Source organism: Dermacentor variabilis, chromosome 1 (genome assembly GCF_050947875.1).
Source record: "Dermacentor variabilis isolate Ectoservices chromosome 1, ASM5094787v1, whole genome shotgun sequence".
Lineage (NCBI taxonomy): Eukaryota > Metazoa > Arthropoda > Arachnida > Ixodida > Ixodidae > Dermacentor > Dermacentor variabilis.
The window spans coordinates 45,485,654-45,510,934 of record NC_134568.1 but is presented as its reverse complement, the minus strand read 5'-3'; the positions used below and the strand labels follow the sequence as shown (position 1 = coordinate 45,510,934).

General features: G+C 44.0%; 1 protein-coding gene across 1 annotated transcript in view; it reads right to left on the bottom strand.

The window, feature by feature from the left end:
- Nucleotides 1-359: 359 nt before the first annotated feature.
- Nucleotides 360-25,281, bottom strand: part of LOC142576859 (nose resistant to fluoxetine protein 6-like) — a 66,471-nt gene continuing 41,549 nt past the window's right edge. Inside the window, exons 7-15 of the mRNA XM_075687054.1 lie at nt 21,290-21,383; nt 20,109-20,195; nt 19,391-19,562; nt 14,403-14,485; nt 13,465-13,587; nt 10,718-10,838; nt 7,845-8,034; nt 3,179-3,321; nt 360-896 (exon numbers count right to left, since the gene is read on the bottom strand). Of these exons, the coding sequence (XP_075543169.1) occupies nt 600-896; nt 3,179-3,321; nt 7,845-8,034; nt 10,718-10,838; nt 13,465-13,587; nt 14,403-14,485; nt 19,391-19,562; nt 20,109-20,195; nt 21,290-21,383 (1,310 nt within the window). The 3' untranslated portion in view covers nt 360-599. The remainder of the gene's footprint in view (nt 897-3,178; nt 3,322-7,844; nt 8,035-10,717; nt 10,839-13,464; nt 13,588-14,402; nt 14,486-19,390; nt 19,563-20,108; nt 20,196-21,289; nt 21,384-25,281) is intronic.

Here is a 25,281-nt window from a genome sequence, read left to right as displayed (position 1 = left end):
GAGCTGCCAAACAAAGCCACAATACTTGGCGCAGTAGCACATCTACAAATGCTCTGCCGCTCTAGTTTTAGTTTCATTGCCATATAAAGCTGGTCTCGAGTATAATGCACGATCTCAAAGGACTGCACGGAACTTTATGCGTAAAGTAGCATGTTGTCAGTGGAAGAGCATGCATAGTAGGTACCACACAATTTGTGTTCAGCACGTCATCTATGAAAGGTGACGATTCAAAAGTAATGTCAGTCGGGTCAAACGAAAGACATAAGCAGTTTTTTAGCAATTCCTTGAATACAATTTCATTATTCTCCCACTATGAACAATGTAGAAGCCTTTTGAAAAGGAGGCCTCTGAGATGCATATATTAATAAGAAGATTTTATTAGTGTTTTTGCATGGCACATTTAGTTGATCTCTTGGTGATAAGGAACAAAAGAAAATATAAAGTTCGGCTCACTCTTGCCTTCATCTGTATCAGGCTTGTACTTTGGATTAAGGTTCTATTTACCCATCTTTTCGTGATTATTTCTTTTGCCTTACATCCTTAAGTCTACACCCCTTGTGTGACACCACAATAAACCATGCCACTAACTATAGATACTGCTATAGCTGGCAGCTCACGTTGCCATTTTTATAATGAATTTCATTAAATGCCTCCTTGCTACTGTTGTTTTGAGCGGGTAGTGCAAATTTGGCATCTGTGAGACTTGTAATGACGGACGACAGTTTTTCCTGTGCTGCGCTGACTTTTGGCAGCTCATTTCCTTCTTCCTTATCCGCCTTCTTCCGCCGACGCTCGAAGATAAGCTTGTCTAGCTTGCCTGTCGGTGCCTCGCAATATATAAACAGCAGGTAACTCAGCAGGTAGCTCCAAACGAGCAGAGTGAAGAAGAAGGACACCTGCAAGGAATGCAAGGACGAAGACTCTTTGTGTTAGTCTTGTTGTTCTGCTATCTTGCAGTAGGGCAGACAACATAACTGGCTTATAAGTGCGTGAAAAAAGTAATGTGAGGGAATCACTTTGTCAACTTCTTTTCAAAACTGTAGAAGCTAGATACACCTTGACATAGAGGACAGGAAGCACTACCACCAAGAGCTGTTGTCACAACACAGTACGGGTTGTCTTTCTGGTTTATGAAACTAGAAACGCAAGATGGAAGAGTGGTTCAATATCATCACCATTACGGTAAATAGTTCAAGAGAGGAGTCTTCCGACAACAATACATTCACGCGAATGTAACCACAATGTTTCCCGTCAATGTTCACACTTACAATGCAGCGAACACGTTCTATTAGGCGGCCCTAAGTTTGAACAGCAATGACATGATTTGAAAGCAACGTTGGTGACCCTTGATATTCGTCCTTTCAGCTTAGAAACGTTGCTTGGGCCATGGGATAAGACATCATTATATCGCTCAGCTCTAAAAACTTTATTAACATTCTTTACTGAAAGTGGCATTGTATCAATGTATTAACACTTTGTGCGTCCTTTGTGTGTTGTTGTTCTGTCGCAGAACTCTGTGTTGGTTATAGACTGATCTGTGTGCTGCTTTCTTTTTTATATTGGGTGTTGTTGTTAAGCATGTTTTAAAAGATGTGCTTTATCCGCACCGTCCTTTGGTTGTTTCTTTATATTATCTCATGTTATCATCCTTTCCTCATTGATCGGTCTATTGTTTGCTGAGAAGACGCCGACACAACAGTTGGCCATATTTCCAATCACATATCGCAATAAATAACTCACTCACACCTTATCACTCCTAATAAGCGCTTGTTCAATTGAGTTTGATGAATTATGCTTAGTCTGTCTAGCGAACTCTCTCAAACGCGATCACGCCTGCTCGGATGGACAAACGTACTGCCGAGCTATGCCTTTCTGAATCCAGCGCGCGAGGCTAAATTTAGTTTCGATTGCGTGATGTACGGAGCCACATCCATGATCGAGCTATGACTCCTTTTCTTTACACAAGGATACCAAAGTAAGGGGCATGCCATTTTGTCACGCAAGAGGAAACTTACAGCTTAAACTATGATACAGGGTATGCTAAGGTTTTATACTGGCATGACATGTAGTGTAGCACAGCGAAAACAAGGACAAAAAAAGGAACACTACACCCGCCTTGGTGGTGTAGTGGCTTTGGAGTGGCGCTGTTCATCTCGAGGGCACGGGATCAAATCCCGATTGCGGCGGCCGCATTTCGTTTGGGGCTAAATGCAAAGACGCCGTGTATAGGGTGCACGTTAAACAACTCTAGGTGGCCGAAAGTAATCTGGAGTCCTCCGCTACCGCTTGCCTCATAATCATATCATGGTTTTCGCACGTAAAATCCCACCATTTAATCTTCAATTTAGGAAACGGAACACGGACAAAAGCGCTTGCGTCTGTGTTCTGCTTTTTCCTGCGTCCTTGTTTTCGCTGCGCTGTTCCATGATGATCAACCAAGTCCACATCGCCACTCTCAGTAGCTGATTTTGCAATCGTGCTCGCTCTCTATTCGTAGCGGGCCCACCATGGTCAAAGGCGGTGGGCGCCAATTGGCATCTCTTTGCCTTGCTGTCCTTGTCTCTCCACACCATTTATGAACCCTACGTGTCGAACGCGGGGATGTCAAACCCGACCAAACCGTCAAACTCCTGCAATAAATTTTATACTTGTAGGCCTTATGACTCCTGGTGAGCACATGCTTGAGTTTGATGGAGTATACCTACTGTGATTGAGTGAGCTCTCTCAAACGCAACCACTCACGCCGTGATCGACAAACGTACTGCCGAGGTACTTCTCTCTAAAAGCGTAGCGAGAGGCTAAATTGAGTTCTGGTTGCGTCATGCGTTGCGCGACAACCGCTCCGTCTCTGCACGCGGCACATTCATGAGCGAGTAATGGCTGCGTTGCTCTACAAAACGGTACCAAAGTAAGGCGCGCGCATAGTACGGTTTCAAAGATATAAACAATAATAGCATAACAAGGTTTCGTTACAGGCTGTTTTAGCAAGCGACCCCTAGACCAAACTGTTCTCGTCAAAGGTGTTTGATCACAATTGACATGTTGGTGGCGCAAATTTTTGAAGTGGCATTCCTGGTCATCAGGTTGCTGTGTTACAGCCTAACAACCTTGTGGCTCGTACATTACGCGCAAATATGTTGATTCAACCAGTATGGAAATTGACGGCTGTAAAACTTACCACGAAAAAATGCGAAAAGAATAACCGCTCCCGAGCGATGTGCAACGAAAGTTGCAGGAAGGGCAGGTGGATGATGTACACGCCGAAGGTCAGCCTGCTGAGGGGTGTGAAGGCACTCCACGAAAGGAACGTGCTCACAAAACCTGCATAACAAAAATAAAAATAAAAATCTGTGATCCACTTGTTCTGTGCACTGGATGAAGAATGAAAAATGCTGGAATGTTTTACAGCTGTTCAAGTGCTCGCTTCAGTTCCAAACAGCGCTCGAAATTTTAGTTATATATACTCAGGTGTTTTTTTTTTCGGCAGCATAAAAGCTTTGGCTAATTGGTTCAACATTAGGAACGATAAAGCGGCACGAAAGGCATGAATAAGATCAAAACCTTGCACATACACATTCAGGCGATGGCTAACAGGGTATGTGTTATTGCCTGTGTGTGTCATCGGCGCCCATGTCTTACATATTTCTTCCACCAATGTCTTTCGCGCTCCTATACCCTTCCTAATGTTTTTTCTGTCTCGTTGTAATCATGGTACATCTGCTTTGTTAAAGCCTGCGCTCCCCTAGTTGGATTGACCGACGGAACAATATTTTGACGTTTGTAAGAATTATTATTTTCGTTTCTCAGTTAGGCTGAAGGGTGAGCAAGATAGCAGGGGAGAAACCATTAAGTTGGACTACGCGAGGATTTATTACTTCGTTTGTGTATTTTTTCACTTCTCCGTAACATGGTAAACTGGATTTAAGTCTGGAGATGATGTCTGCCAAGAACTATTTGTTTATCTTATGGCTGCTGCTGCCATGTTGCTCAGGAGCTTTAATTGGAACATCACGGTTTTAAGCATTACTATCTTGCGAACTGATACAAACTGTGGTAAACTTGAGCCTGTCATGCACTGCGAATTTAGGAACACATTGAAAATCATATCCCAATGCAGTACCATTATTTAGCGAAACGCGTTCGAACGGCGTACTTTCTGCAGCGGATTCGCCGTGTTTCCGTATCGCGCTTCAAAGGTGCCCCCAACACGGGCCGAACCATTAAAGAAAGGTCGTTCAAGATAAGAACACCGAACCGACGCTGTTCTGTGAACCGAAGTCTTCCACCAGCTGAGTTATTTCTTACCCCATCGTCTCTAACTGACTAATTAGCCGAAATTAATTATAGCCAATTCAATAATTACTGGTATTATGCATAATACATAAGTTGGTATACCAAATTGTTCTTCGCACTCTGATCTCTCTCTCTCTCTCTCTCTCTCTCTCTCTCTCTCTCTCTCTCTATATATATATATATATATATATATATATATATATATATATATATATATATATATATATATATATATATATATAATTAAAAAAGAGAGTACGACGTACGTTGAATTAGCGCAGTATATCGCACTGACGTTTCGGCTGGTGGACCAGCCTCTGTTAAAGTAACTTGACAAAGGCGAGTCCACCAGCCGAAATGTCAGTGAAATACACTGTGCTGATTCATCGTACGTCATCCTTTCTTTTTCTTCATTTTACTGCCGAGGCCAGCGTGATTTCCTTAGCCACAATTATATATATATATATATATATATATATAGGACGTCCCAGCTAACTTTAGCCCTATAGTTAGAAGTAGGCAAATGCCACGTAGCGGGAGAAGAACAAAAGTCATGTTTGCCGTCGCTTGGAGATACTCAGATTCTGTGTTTTATTCCGCCTAATTAGAAAGATAGTTCTAACGAATTAATCAACTTCTCAAATATTATAGTTACATGAAAAGGGCCAATAAGAAAATTGTAGAGCGATTTGAAAAAAAAACTTGAAAGCACTTCTTGTTGGGCTAGTTGGTAACTATTCATTATAAAATATGAAGACGCCGAATAAACAGACACACACAAGAGAAGAAAACGGGACAGCGCTCTACTCGCTACTGTTTTATTTACAGAACGCAGGCACATATATACTGTCAGTTAACACTTGCGCACAGAGCAGACATTCATTCACGCATATAATCAAACATTCATGACGCACCACGCTCACGAAACCTCATCTCCGCCTTATATAATGATATCGAAGTATCGCTAACGCACAAGCTGCCTTTCTTCCTTATGTGATAGGCTTGAACCAGTTCCCTTGCTCTAGTATCTTTACTTCGGGCAAGAATCCGGGCAAGAGCCGGAGCAGAGGCCCCTCGGCAAGAGGTGAAACCGGTGGCTGTGCCGTATGTGCACAAGGTGGCCCACAATCTGAAGAAGGTCGCGAGAAGACATGGCGTCCCGCTAGTGTTTTCAGCCCCAAGGAAGCTCGGAAACCTTTGCTCCAAAATCGCCAAAAGCAACGAAAAAAGAAGTGAAAAAGGCTGTGGAACCAAACATGGGCGACCTTTCATGAAGTGTGCCGTAGGGGTTGTCTATGAGATCCCCCCTTTCGTGCGGTCGTTCCTTATAGGTCAGACCGGGCGCTGTGTAATGAGCGTATCAGGGAGCATAAAAAGAAATGTTGAGCAAATGAAAGAGGGCCCAAATTTGCCTAAGCACATCGGGACCTGTCCCCCACGCTCTTGTGCGTCACGTTTTTCAGATATGCGGATTCTCGCCCGAAGTAAAGATACTGGAGCAAGGGAACTGGTTGAAACCTATCACATAGGCAAGAAAGGCTGCTTGTGCGTTAGCGATACTTTGATATCATTATATAAGGCCGAGATGAGGTTTCTTGAGCGTGGTGCGTCATGAATGTTTGATTAGATGCGTGAAAGAATGTTTCCTCTTTGCGCATGTGTTGACTGACAGTATATATGTGCCTGCGTTCTGTAAATAAAACAGTTGCGAGTGGCGCCCTGTCCCGTTTTCTTCCCTTGTATGTGTCTGTTTGTTTGGCGTCTTCATATTTTATATTGAAAAAAACTGACGCGCCAACCCGACCCTGCGAAAGCGGATGGGCGGCGAAGCTGTTTCCAAACCACTCAAATGCCGTCCATGGGGATATGAAATGTCTTATTGTTCTGCCTAGTCTTTGCACGACGCCGTTGTTGAGCATTACGATTTCGCACTCTTCAACACTCATCGCATTCACGCTGCTCTTCGGTAATCTTAGCTTTACGTGGTCTACCCATAGCGGTCTTGCAATGAGCTGAATGAGTTGCTAGGCAGGTCTTCCTTTTATATACTAAGTTTTGCGACGCCACTCACTGATTCGTATGCTGCTCGTGCTCCTTTCGCACCGGAGCAGCTTAGGCAACCGTAATCTTTACCGGAAAACACACGCGGGGAGAAGTAACGTGCCTCGCACTGTGCACAGGCGCCTTGTCATCCATCATGCGGTTTTGACGCCTGTTTTACGATCTTCTTCATTGAAATAAATACTGCGCTGGTGTGTTGTATGCCTGATTGCAAAGGCGATATGCACCTATTTTCGTTTTTTTCTTTTTTTTTGCTGACAGGCACGAAAAATTCCGTCCAATTAGAGGTTAACAGCTTCGCTGTAAAACTCCTGATACAGCTTTCTGTTGCTCAATACGTGCTACTTAAAAGTGTTTTCCGAGCATGAAATAAGCCCTCGCGAATACACGCAAAGTGCCTCGAGCGGCCAGTAGCGCGGTAATTTTGTGTGCATTGCTGGGCTTCATTCATGCAAGGAAAAACACTTTTATGTAGCACGTATTGAGCAACAGAAAGCTGTATCAGGAGCTTTTCATGTCGCTCTACAATTTTCTCATTGACACCTTTAATTTAACTATAATATTTGAGAAGTTGATTAATTAATTAAGCCTAATTATCTAACTAGGCGGAATGAACAAAAAATAGTTTATCCCCAACCGACAGCAAACAACGTTACCTTTGTTCTATCCAGCTACGTGACATTTTCATACGTTTAATCTTTGGCTAAATTTAGGCCGGACACCCCGTGTATATATATATATATATATATATATATATATATATATATATATATATATATATATATATATATATATATATATATATATATATATATATATATATAATCTTCTCACTTGAATAGCAGACATGTGGAGCTATCTAATGATATATCACATATAATATTAAGCCAACCACCAAAGCTACTTTTTGACCTTGAACACGAAGCTTTTTAAAACAAATTCAAATTTTAAAGTTATTTTTCAGGCGATCGGCTGAACCTTCAAAGCTTCAAATATTTTTCGTCTATATTATGTCAACCGGGCTACCATTCTATATTTAATATGTGCCTTCTGGATTTTGCAGCGTTCCAAGAAAAAAAATCACTTTGCAATTTTACCGGCTTCTTCCGGTGCCAAAGGCACCCAAAGTATTCAAATATGTGATATATTCGTTATTTTAGCAGTCACATCATTTCATTGTCTTGCTATATACACCATTTGAACGGCTGGATCATACAGTGTGCTTTTTTAAAAAAAATATGTTGATTGATATGCGTTCCGGCTCAACTGGGTATGAACTATAAGTTTTCGCCAAAATACTAGAACATTTTTGGGAAGAAACGAGTAGAATGAGTGTTAAACTTGAGGAAACACGTAGAAATTTTTTCAACTATTTCTGTGGCGGTGTGAAGAAAAAAGGCTGGTTGATTTGGCGTGGATGACCCTTCTAAATGATGAAATGACGGCAGCATAGGCGCCTCGCATAAAGGGTTGCAAACAATGGCGCTTACCTCCTCTCCCAGTGGCGCACGCGAAGGTGATCCAAGCCCAGCATAAGGACCACAGTATGCGGTCGAAGAACGCTATGGATAACTTTCCGGACTCTGTGGTTGGGTCCTTTGCCTGGTACCAAGGAACCTTCATAAAGATGCAGCACAAGCCGCAGGCGATGGCGACGCACCAGGCAGCTGTCTGGAAAGCCTGAGAATGCGGTTCCGTGTAAATTGAAGGTGAAGAAGATGGGTCGAATTCACAGGAGAGTTTGTTATTACTCTTTTGTTATAGGTTGAACACTGCGGCTGTAATAATGAGTTTGTTTTCGTGATTGGCCAAGACGTGTTTGTACGAACCTCTCTTGCGTACGAACAGCTTTGTGAATACAAGCCCGATACCTGCATTGATAAAACTTATCTGAAGTAACAACGCTTCCAGAGTGGCCGGCGTTCAGCCACCCGAAACCCTCAATAGAGGTTGAGGCACTTGCCCTCTATAGCGATGACCAAACGCAGTCGCAAGGCTCCTACGCAAAATAGTTAGCGTGAATACGGGCCCTTTTTGTTCAGAAATATGCACCGTCCCACTTCTCTTGTCTGATAGGCTGCAGAAACGCACGCCTGCACGCACACAGCAAGAAAACAAAAACCAATGACTGCGCTTCGTTTTGACGAGGTTTTACTCAACGCCAAGCTGCCAGAGAGCTTACAAGAGGAAGAACGTAAGTTATAATTGTACATTACATATAGTGTCATGGTGTAGCGGCCTAGGGCAAACGAAGTTATGCTTAAAGAATGATATTTGAATAAAGAATCGTAGAATAATACAAAACGCCATTTTAATAAAAAAAGACGGTGTAGGTTGCCAATTTTCACTAGCAAGTAGTTCTGGGGCCGAATTCACAAAACTTTTCGTTCGCAAAGGCTCTGGCCAGTCGCGTTCGCTGCTGACATCTGCAGCACCAGGCTTGACTGGAATTTTTCTTACCAACAATTCTGACTTACAAGCCTTTTGTGAATAGGGGCCCTGATGCTTCCCTGGCTCAGAATAAAGCATAGCTGTTGCTCGTGAGTATTATCGCATGCACTGTGGAAATTTGGAAATAATTTTATATCTATGAATGTGTCCTTCATTCATTCATTCGTTCAATCATATTACCCTTAGAGCCATTCGGCATTACACAGAGTGGCTGGCACGTTAGCCGTGCAATAACATAAATATACATAAATCATCAGAAAAGATTTTCTGTTAGAAATCACAGTGTATAAGACATCAAAATAAACAGAATAATAAAATTCGTCGAGATCTATCTCACCATGACTGTCGACGGTAATGCGTTTAGCATTGAATCAACATAGTGACAGGACATATTGCCACCGTCGAAATGACCTATGTATGAGGAACGTACTGCAGTGGGATTTCATTTTCGCCCTTCCCTAAGGACACTCGGTGCCCCGCCATGAAGCCTGCGCGTGGAGTCCGAAATGCATGGCGCACCAGTGCGTGTGAAGGCTGAGAAACGCGTCATTCGGCAACCGGGCTCCTCTCTCGCGCTTGACCCTGCCGAAGGGGTCACTCAAATATACAGGGTTTCTCAGCGTCTAAAAAACACGCAAATCATCTTGAAGCGAGGTGAACATACAGCAACATATTCATTCTCTAGGCATAAGCTATCCATACCATTAGAAATATAATTGGCTACCTCCTTCTCTTCAAAAATATACTAAACTTTGTCCTGTGTATATACCTAAATATATTGTATAGGTGCATGGTGTTTACAGTGGAAATTCAAAACAATGTTGAAGTGAGAAAATACGGATGAGGCAGCCGCTGCTGGTACTTCTAGTGAGCTTGTCCTCCTATTGTCAGGATTTGCAGAAATAAAGCAAAGTATGAATTAATATCCGTGCACATCCGCTAACAATGCTGAAGTAAGCTATTAGCTACAATAAAATTTGAAGTCAAAAGGTTGAGGCAAGGGAAAAGGAAGCTCGTATGATGTGGATGACAGAACTCTGGTAATGACACGTTAGGTGGCGGGGGTGGGGTAGGCTTCGGCATCGCCGAGGGGCAACAACCTCCCCCCCCCCCCCCCAGTAAACTCCGGAAGGTGTTCGGGCCACGGAGCTCCTCCGTAGTCGGCGCCTATGGCACGGATGTACACATCTTCACATACTCAGTGACCCAAGTTGGTCCGATAGTTGTTATCGAACCCTGTTCAATCAGCACAGCAGCTCGAGGTGCTATCCATTCGAGCACGGACTACCCCAGTGACACAGGCAGGCGGGAAAAGAGTTGGATACAAACATACATAGATACATATAGCCCTCGGAAAGTGCATGAAGTATACTTTGAAAATGCTAATGCATCAATAAATGTGCAACAAAACAGGAAGTTTTAAGTACTGTTTGTAAAAAATGACTAATCTGTTCCCTCATAAGATTACCTTGCTAAGTTACTCAGGTGTAATAAGATTATTTATATCATGTTTAAAATGGCACACATCAGCAATATTCACAATGCTATATGCGTGCTTATTCCAGTCATTGCAAGATTTACGATGGAATGAACTTGAGAGGGCTGCAGTTTTGCAGGGAGGAATATATGCCTTATACGCATGATCAAGGCGACGCGATATGAATGACGCTTTTTTTAAGTCTTGAAATGAATAAAAAGTGCAGCCAGAAATTCTAGTTAGACGCCGTGCATCATAGATAAGCCATTTGATAGTGGAATCTGCATTATTATTATAACTCTCATATCTCACTTGATCTATGCAGGCAGGCGATCAGAGTGCCCGCAGTTTAAGAAGTGAAATCCTTCTGTAGCGGTACATCACACGCAAATGTACATTATATGACAAACCAATAACCCGCGAATATGTACTCACCTTAGAAATCTTTTTCTGCCTAAGCTCTGCGACGAAGAAAAACGTCATGCAGCCTGCGAAGTAGCACACAGCGTGGTAGAACGGATAGAAGTAGTAGTGGTAGCCAGTCTTCAAGAAAGTTCTGTTTTGAGAAAACAAACAGCACAATGAGGTAGTCGTTCAGCAAGTTCACGCACTCCGAAACTACTTCCAGGGCACAGCCGTAACTGACAGGGTTCAAAGTCATGGGGCGCTATAACGTAAAACTATTCCAAACTTTTCTATTCCAACTCTGCAGTCAGCCCACCCCGATTGGTCAAAAACGTTTTTGGACCACCCCCACTTTACCTGTCTGGCACGTCACGTCACGGAAACCGCAATAGCTCCCCATTTGATATGACGTCTACACACTGATTATGCATAATTTGACCTAACAAAACAAAAATAGTTATTTCTCATTCGACGCCTCTTTGCCATTAGCCCTCGGCGATTGGTCAAAACCTTTCGGGCTGCACCTACTTCACCTGCCTCTCACGCGACGTCACAAAACCGCAAAAACTTACCGCGTCGAAGTGACGCGTACGCGTTAAAGATGCATTAATATGCCGAACAAAAGTGAATTTTCTTCTGAATAGCCGCAGACTGCCCCGTTCCGAAAGGAATAAAAGATGCCTGCCGCCGATCACTCCGGCACTGGCTACTCACCCCTGCCGGAGAGCATGGGTTTATTTGCGTGTAATAAAACTTTTTGCGTGGCCGTGTAACGTTTTCGAGAACTTTCGGCACGTTTACGACCTCGTTCTGCCAACTCTTCGTTGATGAGGATCCGTGTTAGCGTCATTCTTAAGCTTCCGTTGCATGCCGCCGCGATTGTCGACGAGCCACCGCAAGCTAAGTAAGAGAAAGCGGACCAATCGCAGACGCCGGCACCACCCAATTCATCCGGTTATCGATATTCAGTGCAGTGGCTCCGCCCCATCGAATCCCTCTCCATTTGAGCATGCTCCTCGCCTTTTTTGAGCCAATCACATCAGACAAGCCGCTCAGTGCAGGCAATATTATTCGTTCTTGAAGCAAACAAAAGTGACCTCCTATGAACGACGGCAACAATTGATTGGTTTGTTCAGACAACCCTGCAAGTGACCGCCCGATGGTTGCGTCGGCGGTTACGGAAATTTGACGTCAGGAGATTGGAATAAAAACATATTGGAATAACTAGTTTTACGTTATACGGCCCATGGTTCTGCCCAAGGCCACATAGTCGCCTATTACGCGTCTAAGCACGCCGCCCTCAGTCTGAGTATTTGCAAGGTCATGTTCTTCCAATGAGCAACATTTATGACCATGAGGACTAGAATCCGGGCAAACACGCGAGCCTTGCTACCACCTTACACCATCGGGGTTCCCCCTGGTTTGTACCGGCTTGAGAAAGTACTGCTGTGGTGCATCCGCACTGGATGCGCTGTCACTCCGGATTTCCTTCCATTATGGAGAGGAGCCCGAAGCCGAATCCCTCAAACATGTATACATTGATCAGGTTAAGCGGACCAAGTGGATGTGCACCAATTCATCTGGCCATGTTGGCGAATGCGGGCGGACCACCTGCGCTGTTTTTCGTAGGCAGGGAAACGAGCACTGGACCTCAGAAGCCTACCTGACATGTATTAGCTCCAACCCCTCTACCAGGAGCCTCCTGGACTTATGCCGCCAGCTTACCCGGCCAGCTTTATTTCCTCTTTCGTTTTCTTTCCCTTTCCTAGGTACGCGAACCCTTTCTATATTAGAAGTAAGCAAGAGCACCACCACCTACAACCGCCACTTGTGCCATTCTCCGCCGTTTTCTTTTTCGCTTTTTTTTCACTGCGCCGTCGAGCATCGAACATCGACTCGAGCATCGACTTTTATAATGTTCAAACAGAGCTCTTGCACTTGTTTTATGACATCATGTACGGAGCGTGTTTTCAAGAGTTCCATTTGAAGCTGGAAGGTTGTGAAAGAATCTATGCATGAAGGCCTTCCAACTTAAGCTGCGTTCTTGTGTGTACATGCGCTCGTTCGAGTGTGTGCGCGCGCGCGTATGTTTGTGATGTGTGTGTTATGAAGTTCACTACTCGTATTCACAAAATGTAGTTCATAAGTTACAATGGATCGAAGAACAAGTGCCAGCCAGTCGTGCCAGCAAACTTATCATTAGCGAAAATGAATAGCCAACGATCGCTCGTATCAAGCGAAGAATGTCGACAATTCGGTCACTGAAGTTTTGCACGGCAGTTCTCATATAATGTAATTGGCTTTAAAGGTAGGAAGGAATTTCACTTCAGATGACTGCGGCTTTTCAGATTAGCTTCCTTTCATGAGTACAATGGCGCATAAAGGTGTCAAGGAATGGAAAGAAGAACGAGGAAGCCGAGACGCGGGTGGTGTGCCGCCTCTGTATAGGCCCCGCTGAAAGTCACCTATCGGTGGATTTCACAATCGCAACCGGTCGGGCAAAGGTCTGACCCCCCCCCCCCGTAGAGGGTGAAATAACAGCTGGCACCTGCAATTAGCTGTCCTCTTGCGTCATTCTCAAGAAAGATTTAATATGACAACTGAAGCAAAGTGCTTGCAAAAGATGCGGTGATTTGCAAGCTTGTATGGTTTGTATCACATTGGCACAGTGACGTCATAGCGGTCACATACTGATCGGCCCCCACCCCCTTTTCCCTTTTTTCTTTATCGCGTCATGGTTATAGAACAAAGTAGTTGAATTAGATGAAGTCACTCACGTTAGTGACTCGGTCACTGGCATGATGAACGGTGTCATTTCGTTTCCAGCAACCTGCCATGTTGCCACGGAACAGGTTATGAGGGACAGCAGGCCAAAGGCAGCCACGGCGAACCTTGGGCGACTGTAGCATTTAAAAAAAAATTATTCAACTTGTTTATTTTCGTGCATGTGCAGCAGCCGCCGTAGAAAACCAGAGCAGGTCTTGAATGCCTTTTTGCTTTGCCTGCAGTAGATTTTCTGGCGAAAGTACTACATCGTAAGCTCCACTTATCTTAGTAGCTGTATTCCTTCCAAAACTACGGCAATTTCCTAGGAGAGTGTATTGCGCGTTCGGATAAGGTTAGAGTGGTTGTTAAGTTGTGAGACTTCAAACATGTGACGGAACAGGGTATAATAAAAACAACTGGCAGCTGGCGCCCATGCGCCTCTGCTGTATGTGTGCTTCGGGTCACTCCTGTCCTCGTCTTTGTTTCACGCCGCTGGCGCATCTGCTAAAAATGTGTTCATACGGGATATCAGCGCCATATACGAATGGCCTCCGCACAGCCAGTTTTTAAGGACAGCGTGTAGCCAACGACGACCTATAACGCACCAATCGGTGAACACGACTAATGTGGGTGAGTGTACGCTTTATTCGCCACTGGCTCCGGCACTCACTTGCTTCTAAGCTCTCAATGCAACTGTCCATTGCGCACCGTTTCGCGACGGTCAATGGCGATGCATAAACACGGGCTGTAACTAAAATTAAATGGTTGCGTCATTGCTGTAACATGCTGCAAAATATCGGGTTCAGAAGTGTACCACGAACCACAAAAAGGCTGCGAAAAAAAAAAGGATCCCATAACGCCCAAGTCGCGAAATTCGGATACTATATTGAAAGTTGCTCCGTTTATGGAATTCCATTAATGTATGCACCTAAAGTGGATCTTTACTTACCTTTTCAATAGGATGAGCACTGGCAAGCTAACGAGGAAGAATTGGAAGTCCAGGGACAGATACCATAGGTGACCCAACACAGGCTGCAAAGAAAAAAAAACGTCGTTTCAACATTATTTTTTTAAATAATAAAAAAAGCTTACAAACACCCAGGCCAAAGCTGCTGGCCGTGGTGCGTTTAAGATATGTGTGCGTTGTTAGAAAAAAGGAAGGGGACGAATTCCGCAGAACCCCTCTATGGAACGCTGCCGGTGTGCATGCGAGAAAATTCCAACGAATACTCGTGATATGTAAGGCAGGAGCGGAGACGTTTTGGACATCCTCACTCCGATTTGAACAGCCAAAAGGAGAGGGACTGGTGTCGTATTCAGACGAATACATACCCCAACCTGCACCACCTACACAGAATACAGCCCACGAGGTTCACTGACGAGTGCCCGTGGCGCACAAACACATCCACACTAAAACACATCCCATGGGAGTGCCGCAGGAGGCCTCCGCACATAGAGAGCCGCATATTACACCAGCATGCACTAATGAGGAATAGGCAGTAGGAGGCATGGCTTGCGGACGAGGGTCGGGAGAGCCAATTGGCTCTTCTGGATCAAGCCCAGCGAGCCGCTCGTGCCAATGGAGCCCTGGAATAGGGGCCTCAACCATCGTGCCTTATTTTATTTATGTTCAATAAAGTTTATACTCACTTACTCACCCACCTTAACACTGTTACGGAAACATCTGCACACGTATATAAAGTGTTTATCCTACATCGAGTCGTTCCGGCAATGTCATTGTTTGCTGCCTAGCAGGAGACGATGCATGGTAATGTACGAAATATAGAGTCGCGAGCAAGAGTTTGGAGAACACGACATCACCAAAAATAATATATATATATATATATATATATATATATACATATATATATATATATATATACATATATATATATATATATATATATATATATATATATATATATATATATATATATATATATTCTAGCACAAAACCAAATTTTCTTCAGGCCACAGAAACAGTTTGCTAATAAATAAATAAATAAATAGATAAAACATTTCGTGGTACGTCTCATTGGTGCTTGAACTTTAGCGCTCTCGTGTGCTTGCACAATTTCAAATTTCATATACCTTTTGCGACGAGGTGGTAATTGACTCATTCTGTGCTTGCGATCTCTTACAGAGCTGACCTCTTACAATGCGAGTGCATCTTTCGTGATTTCTGGGAAGGCCCTGACGGAGGCGAATTCCCTTTATCGAATTCTCAGCTACAGCTTGATGCTTCTCTCGTTCACGAGTGCAACAAGGTGTCAAAGCGGCATTGTTCTATTAGCCTAAATGGTGGATGGCCACTCGTGTGGTTTGGGACCTTGATGACGGGGGTGTTACAAATTACATACAGGGTGTTTCACGTTATTTGAGTCAAGGATTTTAAGAAAGTGGTTAATCGCAGCTGGGTGAAACCAACGACATATTATTATTATTATTATTATTATTATTATTATTATTATTATTATTATTATTATTATTATTATATACCTTTATTCATAAAAACAAGTGGTACGAAGTGCCAAGGCATTAGGAAAAAAGTTGCTACAAAAGCAACTTGACTGGTCCTAATAACCAGAGGGTCCAAAAGGCAGCAGACAGCAAGGAGCGAGAAAAAAGAAAAGAAAAGAAAAGACGAAAATGAAAGGAAAAGAGGAACAACGAAAATGGAGAAAGGAAAGAGTAATGGCATGTAGTACATAGGTCTCACTTAAACAATTTGCTGCACACATGAAACAGCTCTGGAAAAACAAACAATATAGATATATAGATACACAAAACTCTTAAAAAGAAAAACATTTGGTACATGGTTAAACCCAATTCTTAGGGCAATAGAAATTATACAGGTCTCGGGCAGAACAATTTGGTACATCGATGGACGCAGATCTGAGATTATTCAGCAGAGTGGGGAGAGTGTAACAAGTCATTTGGTTACCATAGGTTGAACGCACATGCGGCACATGCCAGTATTCCGGTGACCTGGTGTTATAACATGGGATGTTGTGTTTTAATCTAGCCAGAGATGAAACAAGGCTTAAGTTTAGTTTCTTTTAGGTATCCAAGAGCAAGGCGGTAGTTAAACATATCACTGGCTTTAAGTACCCGAAGTTTTTTAAATAGGGGCTCAGATGGGGAGTCAGAGGGCATATCACTAATTACGCGAACAATTTTCTTTTGTATAACAAGTAAACGGTTAATATTTGTAACAGATGCGGTGCCCCAAATAAGGCAGCAATAATGGTTTGCCGTCATGTGGCGCTTCTCAATATATTTTTTTTATTCCGCCTAATTAGTTAACTAACTGAGCTCATGCAATTATTCAATATTTTTAATATTCAATTTCGGACCAAGTGCGTTTCGTTGCGTTGTATAGGAAGTTCCGAAACGAACGATTCAATTTTTACCCTGCGCGGTTGCTCAGTGGCTATGGTGTTCAGCTGCTGAGCACGCGGTCACGGGATCGAATCCCGGCCACGGCGGCCGCATTTCGATCGGGGCGGAATGCGAAAACACCCGTGTACTTAGATTAAGGTGCACGTTGAACCCCAGGTGGTCGAAATTTCCGGAATCCTCCACTACAGCGTGCCTCATAATCAGCAAGTAGTTTTGGCACGTAAAACCCCATAATTAAACGATTCAATCTTTTGTGGCAACGTACGTGCTGCGTGGTAAACTTTTTTTCGGCGTTTAATGAAAGCCCGCGAAATAAGGAATAAATCCACGTGACTGCGCTCATGCACTATCGTATTGCAGTGCTCTCAACCGTGATTCAAGCCTATCGCATATGATGGACGACGGCGCTTTCTTTCCGTGGGCCACAGTCAAAGATGCTGTCGCACTGTGAACCCGATGACTAGAGCCGGGGCCGCTCACTTCGCCACGGTCCGCGTGTACGGTTCTTTCGCTCGATGAACGGTTGAGGGCGCTGCAATACGATAGCGCCTGAGCGCAGTCATGTGGTTTTACTTCTTAGTTCGCGGACTTTCTTTAAAAGCCGAAAAAAGTCACCACGCAGCATGTACACCCGTGAGCAAAAGTATACGGACCCCAGTGTAGCCGAAAAGAAAACAAAAACAAATTTCTTCGCAATTAACACGCATAAATGGAAACTGACGAGTGCGACCGAAAATTCGTAATGCCAAGTTTAGACTGCAGTTTCTAATTTCAAGTTGCATTCACAGACAGAGAAGAAAATCAGTTTTATCGCGCAATCCCTGGTCCGTATATACTTTTGCTCACGGGTGCACGTTGACATAAAAAATTGGATCAGTCGTTTCTAAATACCCTCTACAACGTAATGAACCGCACTTGGCACAAAGGAGAATATTGAAAATTTTGCATGATTGTGTTTAATTAATGACCTAATTAAGCGGAATATAAATACTTAAAGCCAGGGGAAGCGGGCCAACCGCCTACGCTATCACCGCCTATATACTCATCTGGTTATCTGCTTTCACTGCGCTAGCTCTGCCCCACAGAAAAATTCTCCCGTTTCACATGCACCTGGCCTCATTTCAGCTAATTATATAAGAGAAACATGTCAGTGATAGGCAATTCTAGTCGCTTTGAGAGCAAACAAGTGACCTGCCATAAACGAGGAGAGCGTTTGATTGGGTTGTTCAAACAATGCTGCGGGTCACCGCCCGATGCTTGCGTCGGCGCTTATGTACATTTGCCGTCAGGAGATTAGAATGAAATCGGAAGGGATTAGTTCGACGTGATACCGCCCTTCATGAACCAATTTCCAAGTTCTTGTAGTAGTAGTAGTAGTAGTAGTAGTAGTAGTAGTAGGAGTAGTAGTAGTAGTAGTTGCAATAATAATAATAATAATAATAATAATAATAATAATAATAGAAGGCTCGTACGTTGCGGTCACACAAGACCAGCATCATGTGGCTGGCAACAATAATTAACTCGAAGAACATATTTTCCTAATGCCCCCCCCCCCCCATCTTATTATCTATTACTATAAGGGAAGCCTACTGCAACAGTAAATTGCCACGCAAAGGTGTAGATGTATCTGCATCCCAAGTTATTTGATATTGTATGCAACGAACTGTTCCGAACTTCGATATCTTTTTGTGCACTGTGAAAAAATGAAATTGAATAATTTGCTAGGGTATTGCGTGCCAAAATCACGATATATATATGAGACACGCCATCAGGTGGGCGGGGGGGAGGAGGAGAGGGGAGTCCAGATTAATTTTTGCCGCGTGGGGTTTTTCGACGTGCACCGACACGAAAGTGCCCCCAGGAGCGTTTTTGCATTTCGCCCCTTCAAAATGTGGCCGCCGGGACGACACGCTCGGCTGCGCAACGGCCACGTGGCTATGCCGCGGCGGATGGCTGCTGTAAAGAACGCTCTCGAGGTGGCAAAAACGTGGCGCCACTACGTGCTTGTACAAGTTTGAATTTTACATCTTTCGAGCGCATTCATTAATAAAGAAGCCTTCACGCTGGCCGAAAAAAAGCAAAAGGACAGGGCATGTGCTATCGGCCAGACAGCCACGTAAGAAACATCGCCTCGAAAAGTCATAGGTGCGCGATATAAACTATGGCAATATAAGATTGCCGACAGAAAGGCTGTAAATTCTTTAATATGTATGTTCATACCCACGATGAGAGCATAGTTTTTTTTTTTTTTGTTAAAATACACTTTAGGGTCGCTAAAGTCAGGACGCGCAAGCGCGTAAGGCTTTCAAGTTTTTCATACTTCGTAGGTATTGTTCTGAGCCTGGAAATAGAGCAGGGGGACATGTAGAAACTCGTTATAGTTTGTCTTATAACTATGCTGTTGCAATATCATATCGTCACGTAACTATGTTGTTACGTTATCACATGGCTCTTTCACATAAGCATGTCGTGTCTTACGAAGCGCCAGATGAGGTGCGTTTCGCATCCACTACAATATAAAAACTGTAAACGTACCGAGTTGGCATTGACCTCGAAGTCGTAGTTCTGCACTTGCAGCAGTATAAGCAGCCACTGCCTCTGGAATTCGCTGTGCACCTTGTCGAAGTAGGTCTTTGCATCCGGTCCGGACGTAATGAGTGGCATAAGGTGCAAGACCATAATGAGAAAGAAGACCGGAGCCATGGTTCTGGAAGAGCACACTCATATGAAGGCGCGACCCAGAAATTGAGGCTAAGCATGCGGATGCCTTATTACAGCCAGCAAGCGAGTATTACAAATCATTGCTTTGAGTTTGCGTTTATAAACTGGGCAGGCTAAAACCGTTAAAAGCTCTGTTCATAAAACTCGACCCAGTAATAGCGGTCATAGCGCACGTCTGTTCCAGCCATTCCGACGAACGAAAACGAATCAATTGCGCTTCGGTTGATTCAAACGTCAATAGGTGCGGAGGGGGAATTCTTTTGATAGAGCATACCATACCCGACTGTTTAACTATAGTTTTGTTAGAATGTCCCAATCCGTTATCTCGCTGCACGTAGCGAAAGTGTTGTGTTCGTGCACACGCGGGCACTCCCAGCCGCGCATCGCACTAAGGCAGGTGCACCTGCGCCAACGGCGCGCGGCCGCTGCGGATCGCAATATGGCTATCTACAAGTGCCGCTTGGTGTCCTGCTGAAACACCCTGGTGTCTACTGCGTATCTGCAGCTCCTCACGGTTCCGTAACAAAATTACCTGATTAGTCTTCTGACCGTAGCTAACACGAACAAGACGAACCCGGTCCTCTTTTGCTTGCACACGACATAAGCGAGGAGAAATCCGCTGCAAGAGAGAGAGAGCATCGGTGAAGTGGGTGAAGTCTGTGAAAGGGCACATGCTAGCGCATGCTTACTAGCTGATGCGAATGTTTGGAATATTTCTGAGTTTATTAGTCAGGGCCTAAGCACTGCTCTCGCGCCTGTTTGATGTTTATGTTTTTATTCAAACTGTTGGCTTCTGTGTCGCAAGTGCTTTAAAAAATTATCTCGTTCCTCATTTGGAGGCATCGCGCCAGTGTAAATTAAGTGGGCAAGTACATTAAAGTGAAAGCATCGGCAAGCTGGTTGTCCGTCTTGAACGCGAGAACAGCGCTACAACACGGACACAGGTGAAGGCTCAAGCAGTACAGCGGAACCTATCGTTTTCCATGCGCCTTCTCATATGTGTCCGTGTTTCCAGCGCTGTTGCCGCATTGAAGATGGTCACGTACAGTTGGTATAATTTATTAGACGCCTTCTACTTGATGCTTTGTGTAAAAGACCGCATTGTGCGAACATGTAGTAACAAATGTAAAAAATGCAAGTTTCTTGAAGCAATAGATTATATGCACTTTCAAACGGTCCTGTTTTTATAGTCAAATACTGGTTGTTAAATATTGTAAAGTTTGAACAATGATAGCGTACAAAAAGCATAAAATTTTGGCAAGAGTATAATTGCGGAAAGAAAGTATGCTCATGGGGTAGAGGTGCCGAGAAACCATAGAAGAAGTTAAGCCTATGTTTTCATTTCTATCAAACAATGCGTCGCCCAAGTACATTATAGCACTTGAATGGCACTTTCCCAAGCACAGTTACTTCGTCAAGCGATTGAGTTATAGAACCTCGTTATAACGAAATTGTGTACGATAACATAACGAAAACAACGACTAACGTTACCCTTCAAAATACTATATAAGTACATGCAGCTACTATCTAGTTTTAACCATCATAAATTTCCCTAGCAAAAAATACACCAAAACAATTATCGCGATGGGGAATAAAGTACACTTTACCCCGCGTAACCACTTCGAAGCATTGTTTAATGCGCAGGGTCTTAAAGGTGGTCACGTGTAGTTATGCTGAAGAGGGAAGCGACGCTTACAATGCGGCAGTACTCACCTCAGGAAGAAGAAACAGTCGACGCTCATGAACCCAACCGCTGTAAATATATTTTGCCATTGTTCGGCGTATATTATGACGTTCACCATGCGAGCTAAGGAAAGTAGAAATAAAGAGAAAGGGCTTTAAGTTCTTAGCTGGTCCCCGCATGGAGACACGGAACAACTAAAGCTCTACGAAAACAAAGCAATACACGTTCACATGTACTTTTTTTTTTAATTTACTTTTGTTGTTGTTGTATGACACAAGAGCGACTAAGGCTACGTTGCACGAACGTACATCTGTGGCTCTTAACCTCAAGGAATCCATTCCTAGAACTTACCAAGAATTTAGAGGTTTCGTAACATGGTAAATATAACAGAAGAGTTAGAGCTATGCACAGAGGTATACGTTTCCGATGCGGTTCATGTGAATTCGTGCCTTCGTACTCTAATACATCAATAATACTCTCATAATCCAGCAAACCTGAGGACCTTTCGCTTTTACATGCCGCCAGTAAGCGCAAACTTTGACTCCCGTTCTCTGGTAAATGCCTTTGCTAAAAAAGTATGGTGTTTTACGTGCCAAAACCACTTTCTGATTATGATGCACGCCGTAGTGGAGGACTCCGGAAATTTCGACCACGTGGGGTTCTTTAAAGAGCACCTAAATCTAAGTACACGGGTGTTATTGCATTTCGCCCCAACGAAACGCGGCCGCCGTGGCCGGGATTCGATCCCACGACATCGTGCTCAGCAGCCCAACAATAGCCACTGAGCAACCACGGCGGGTTGCAGTGGCATTGTGGTATGAAATGGCATGAACTTTTTTTACCATACCTTTTTGCAGCATTCGCCGCCCATGTTTTTTTCTTTGTAGAACTTGACCAAACCTTAATTTTTAATTAGACAGTAAAAAAAAAAGAAAGATGCAGATCCAATGCAGATGTTTCAGTGTAGTAGGCAAATTGAAGGCGAGTTTATTGAAGCGGTAAATAAATGTCATACAACTAACGCTCATGAGCAATTTCAAACTATGCCAAGTGCAAACTCATGCAACGTTAATTTTTATGCACCGAGAAGGTCACAACCTCATTCTCATGACAGTTTTATTTATGCACTACACTTTTCCCAAGATATGCGAAATGCAAACGCCAAATCATGCGGATGTACAGTCTGAGGCGTTACGAAATGACGTCACGAGGACGAACGCGATGTATGATGCTCGTTGAGAGAATTATAGGGATTAGAGGTGTATGCAAATATGATGATGGTATGTGGTGTATTGTGGCGCAAGGGCCGGGTTTGGCCAAAGAGCGCTATGAGAAGTGGTATATGCGAATATAAGTACGATACCTAATATATTCATGTTCAATTCGAACATTCATAGTTAAGGCAAGCCCCCCCCCCTTTCCCCCATGAAAGAAAAAAAAAAGCATTCATGCCTTGTGAAAGTGGCGTGCGCTGTGATGAGCTTTTTATTCGCGAGCTTCACTATTTTGCGTTTTGGACCAAATCTTTGGCTTCCGAATAATTCACGGGCAGTCAATTTGGTGAAATGGAAAGATTAGATAACTATTGTAATCTCAGCAGTCACTGTTCGAGAGGTAAATTTTGGCGAATTTCAAACTGTAGTTGGCGTGAAGCAGGAGAATTTGGCACTCGCGAAAATGAAGTCACTCGAGATATTTGGGTACGGGTTTTACGTGAAGAGCGAGTAGAACAGTGTCACCAAGGGGCATGACATTTAGTAAAAGGCATAAGAAGCCACAACACAATAAATCTAGGGAAAGCACTGCGGAAGTTAACAGATAAATTTTAAAGCGACGTTTTTCTTTGTCTTTCCAGCATTTTGCGGGTGCTGTGCCGGTATTCCTTTCGCTCAATTCTGTTCCGCTGTTTTCACCCACCGCTCATAGTCGGCCGATACCGGGGATAACCTGAGCGGAGCCGCATTTGGACCACTGAAGAAGCGTGAAAAGGTATAGAGCATTGGAATAATGTCATAACATAATCCCGGTACTGAGGCGCTATAACACAAAGCTATTCCAATATGTTTTTTTCCATTTCTGCGGCTAGCACTTGTTAGAGTTGTCGGACGATCCTACCGCTGTCAACCAGATGTAGGAGTCGTCGGACGACCTCACCGCTGCCACCATTTGAAGGAGTTGAAGGTCGTAGAGAGGAACTCGGAGAACAGGATTTATTTACATTTTGACATTTTGAACAAGACATACATCGAAAGTCTAGCGTGACTCCCATATGGAGCACGCAAGACGACGCATACAGCAAACAGCTTACGAGCACACAGCTCACGAGTACATTTCTAGCACGACAACGAGCACTCAGCTCCCGAATACGAGCACACTCTGGCGGCCGGCAAACGCTGCTTATAAGCACTTGATCCCCCCTTGATTCCCAGTGGACGGAAACTTTCGTCCAGTCATCGTTCGACGTCACCGTTCGACGTCACCGTAGATGAGCCGCCCTTTTGGAGGAGGGCTCACAAACACGTGTTGCACAGGTTTCAGTGCCGCACACACACACAGGTGTAAAGGTCCGGAGCCGACGTCAGAGGCGCTTCGTAGAACTCTGCTTCGTCCCGAGTGGCACGGCCGAGTACCACCTTCCTGAGCTGACCCCGCGCCACGTGGCTACCGGTTTATTCGCAGTTCTCTGAAGTGCGCCCCGTCCGGTTGGATAGGAACACGTGCAGCGGGCTGAAAGCTGGCACGTTGTCACTCCGTCCGGCCATTCCTAACACACTCCACGATTGGTAAAAAAGGTTTCATGCCTGCCCCACTTCTCGTGTCTGTCACGCGACGTCAAGAAAACCGCGAAAAGTGAAGTGACGTGCACACGCTCATTATCTGAAGCGACGTGCACACGTTGAATATGCATGATTGAGCCAAGCAAAAGAAAATAAATATTTCCGATTATGCGGCTTCTCCGCCATTAGCTCTCCGCTATTCAAAATTTTTCGGGCTGCGGCCATTTCGTTTCTCTATGAAGCGATGTCTCAGAACGAGAAAAAAAAAAAGAACACCAGGTCAAAGTGGCATGTACAGACTACAGATGAATTCATGTGCTGAGCAAAACTGAATTTTTTTTTTCGGAATAACTGGAGACTGGGGCCCTTTTCGAAAGCAATAAAAGGTGGCTACCGACCAATCGCTCTGGCGTCGGTTACTATATAGAATCTCTCGGGAATAATGGTTTCTCTACGTATAATAAAAATTTTGCGTAGATGTATAACGTTGTCGAAATGTTTCAACTCATATGCGACGTCGCTCATTAAACTCTTTTCGTTGAGGGTCCGTTTTAGCGACACCTTTAACATTTCTTTGCACGCCGCCGCGATTTTCTACCAGCCACCGCAAGCTAAGCAAGAGGAAGCGAGCCACTCGCAGACACCAGCACCGCCCTCCCCGTCCGGTTATCTCCTTTCACTGTTTTAGCTCGGACACATAGAAACCCTCTCCACTTCTACGCGCTCCTCTGTTGTCAGCCAATTTGATAAGGAACACCTGTCAAGGTAGGCAAATATTCGCTCTCAAAGCGAACAAAAGTGACCACTGGTAAACGAGGAAAGCGTTCGATTGGACTGTTCAACGTTGCGGGTAATCACCCGATGCTTGCGTCGGCAGCAACCAAAGTTTGTCGTCCACAGATTTCGGTAAAATCGGAATGAAATATATCACCGAAGAAAAATTCAGTGATGCAAAAAAGTTGACGAGTGGTGCAAAAATCATCATCAGCAGCAATGATTCATACTCGAAAAAACATAACATAATCTGGAATGGCTCATACCACCGCAATCAAGCAAAGGTGCAATGACTGAATTTGAAGACACGAAAGTAAAAAAAGAACAAAGAAAAGAAAAGGAAAGGAAGAAAATATCAACACCAGGAATGACTCATACCCCCGTAAGCGAGCGGCTGAATATGAAAGATGAAACAAAAGAAAGAAATAGCGAAAGAACGAAAGAAAGAACGAACGAAATAACAAAGAAAG